The following is a 2,554-nucleotide window of genomic DNA, read 5'->3' on the forward strand; positions in this document are numbered from 1 at the left end:
ATGTTAGATTTGCTCCATCAATTGGCATCAGAATCTTGAGGTTGTTCTAAAGAACGCGTAGAGTGCGTTGAGAGGGCCCCGAGTTTGTCCATCCATCGCCGAGGGGTAAATCACAGTCTTGATTTATCTAGCACCAGGACATGATTTTTGGTAAACATACAAGTCACCTTTATGATTACCAAGTTACTGAGTAAAGTTTGGTGAACGAAAATATTCATCCGGTATTCTGGTGTCAATGATTTGGAGAACTTGATCATCAACAAACATGAGCTAATCTAGAGGCCTCACTAGGGATCCTTATGGTGCCTGCCATTTCATACATGCATACAGGTTTTTCTCTAGAATCACATATGCAAGAACTTATGCACATATATAGGATGAATACAAACTTAATCAACTTTATTATTGTCTCTAGAGCATCTTTGCAACAACCTCTCACTTTTGCGGTGCTGCTCATACTTTGGTTGAGTGAGAGACTTTTGTCAACGGTTAAGCACTTACTTGGTTGGAGGAATAGAGTAGGTTCCCTTATTTGGAAATGCTTAAATTTGAACTTGCAAATAAATAAATTATAAAGAAACTGAAATGCCCACTTCATTCACACCCCTCCACAGCAGGTGTAGGAGTATGCTGGTCCAACCGGTAGTGGTCGAGCGAGCGACCATCGAGGCCGATGCGGTTAAATGTGGCGATGAAGTCTCGAGCCGTGACGCTCCTGTAGATCGGGGGATTGCGTCCATCGGTGATGGGGCCATACAGCCTCGTGGATCTCTCCATGTCGGTGTTGAAGAAGGATGCCACGGAGACCCTCGCGGTGTCTTTGCTCTTGTTGGCCAGGACCCGGTGCTCCACGCTCCTGAACTGGTCATTGCTGACAAGCTGCGCGCACATCATCAGAGTTAATTACATGTATGTATTAGTACAACTTAGAGCGAGCGAGCTGAGGCAGCGAAATGGATGGAGACGAAGGGTGGACGTGTATATGCCTGAAGAAGGTCGCCGATGTTGATGATGAAAGCGCCGGGCACGGGAGGGACGTCCACCCAGGTCTTGTGATCGACGAGCACCTGGAGACCGCCCATGCCGTCCTGCAGGAGGACGGTGAGGAACCCCGGGTCGGTGTGCCTCTTGGTGCCCCAGGTGAGGTACGGCTCCGGGCACGGCGGATAGTATTGGCACACCGCGTTGAGGTTCTCCGCGCAGCCCATGTCGCGCAGGTGGTCGCTGCTCAGGCCCAGGGACTCCGACAGCAGCTCCAGCACGGACAGCGCCACCTTGGTCACCGCCTTTCCGTACTCGGTGACCACATCCCTACATATATTTAATTTTTTGGTTTCAAGTCAACAAATCGATTATGTTAATGAACTAGAAATCCGAAATCCATGATGGATCATGTATGATGCAGTCTAGTGTATATACGTGTTCATGCATACTACTCCCTCCGTTCCTAAAGATGAGATGTTTTAGCTTTTTTCTGATTCATCTGTATGTAGACATGTTTTAGTGTGTATGTTTATCCATTTCAAAATATATTTAGTCCACATCAAAATATGTAAAACATCATGTACTACTTAGGAATGGAGGGAGTACCTGACAGCCTCGGGCAGCTCTTGGGAAGGTGCCGGGTCCGGAGCGAGGTGGAAGAAGAGGGTGTCGCGCCAGTTGGCCGCCGCCGACGAGAAGAGGTCGAAGTTGGAAGCGAAACGCACCTTGCGAGCTTGATCCCTGCTGTAGATGGCCTGCTTCGCCTCGGCGGGCCCCTCGTTGAACCGGCGCACCCCCTCGAGCATGCCGGCCATGAGCTCGGCCGGCACGCCGTGGTTGACCACCTGGAAGAAGCCCACCGTCCCGGCCGCGCGCCGCACCAGGGCGACCGTGTCCTCGCGCCGCGCGGCCGATAGGTCGACGGTCGGGATGGCCCCCGTGACATGGTTTGAGGACGTGATGCCCTCGAGGGACTCCGGCGAGTGGCGGAAGATGGGCGGGAGGGCCGTGACGCCGGCGTCGACGAGGCCCTTGACGCCCGCCTTGGTGTCGTCGAACGCCTGCAGCTCACGCCGGCGGTCCCAGGCCTCGCCGGCAGGCAATTGGGTAGCGGGCATGATGATCTGAAATATTCGATCTGTGCCAGCTGCAACCACACGCATTAATAACAATACAAGGCAGGTGTAGGAGTGAGTATAGATGCTGCTCCAGCCGGAAATATATAGTCGCGCTTGAGGCCTTCGGCCAAGTGCGCCACGATATCTCTAGCCGTAGTTCATGGGCTACCACATGAACAACTATTTATCTAGTAAATCCACACACGTGTAATAGTCAGCAGCAGCATGGGGCAGCAAAATTTTATGTTCCCGCAAGTATCAAGTTATTTTTCAATGTGTTATCACTGATCAGTACGTATCAAGGCAGACAGAAACCAACAATAGGAGCATAATCTACGAAAACGGTCGTGGAACCTCGGTCTAGCTAGGGGCACCCGAATTGAAAAGAAATATTAAAAATAGTCAAAAAATCGAAAGCTTTTAACAAGATATATGGTCAAGCAATGCTCATA

The 2,554-nt window shown here is 50.8% G+C and overlaps 1 protein-coding gene across 1 annotated transcript; it reads right to left on the reverse strand.

Moving 5' to 3' along the window:
- Positions 1–378: 378 nt before the first annotated feature.
- Positions 379–2,209, reverse strand: LOC123051184 (DIBOA-glucoside dioxygenase BX6-like). Its single transcript, XM_044473988.1, has 3 exons — positions 1,591–2,209; positions 987–1,311; positions 379–879 (listed from the first exon to the last, which is right to left on the reverse strand). The coding sequence occupies exons 1-3, from the start codon at positions 2,145–2,147 to the stop codon at positions 595–597; spliced, it is 1,167 nt and encodes a 388-aa protein (XP_044329923.1). The 5' UTR covers positions 2,148–2,209; the 3' UTR covers positions 379–594.
- Between the last annotated feature and the right edge of the window lie 345 nt (positions 2,210–2,554).

The sequence above is a fragment of the Triticum aestivum genome, chromosome 2D, assembly GCF_018294505.1.
Source record: "Triticum aestivum cultivar Chinese Spring chromosome 2D, IWGSC CS RefSeq v2.1, whole genome shotgun sequence".
In the NCBI taxonomy this organism is placed as follows: Eukaryota; Viridiplantae; Streptophyta; class Magnoliopsida; order Poales; family Poaceae; genus Triticum; species Triticum aestivum.

Bases quoted from the DNA above. Each gene is read 5' to 3' on its own strand.
- LOC123051184 (XM_044473988.1), bottom strand. From the start codon at position 2,147: ATGCGTGTGGTTGCAGCTGGCACAGATCGAATATTTCAGATCATCATG. The intron at 1,312-1,590 runs GTACTCCCTCCA...AAATATATGTAG, and splicing joins GAGCTGCCCGAGGCTGTCAG to GGATGTGGTCACCGAGTACG. The intron at 880-986 runs GCATATACACGT...ATGTGCGCGCAG, and splicing joins ACATCGGCGACCTTCTTCAG to CTTGTCAGCAATGACCAGTT.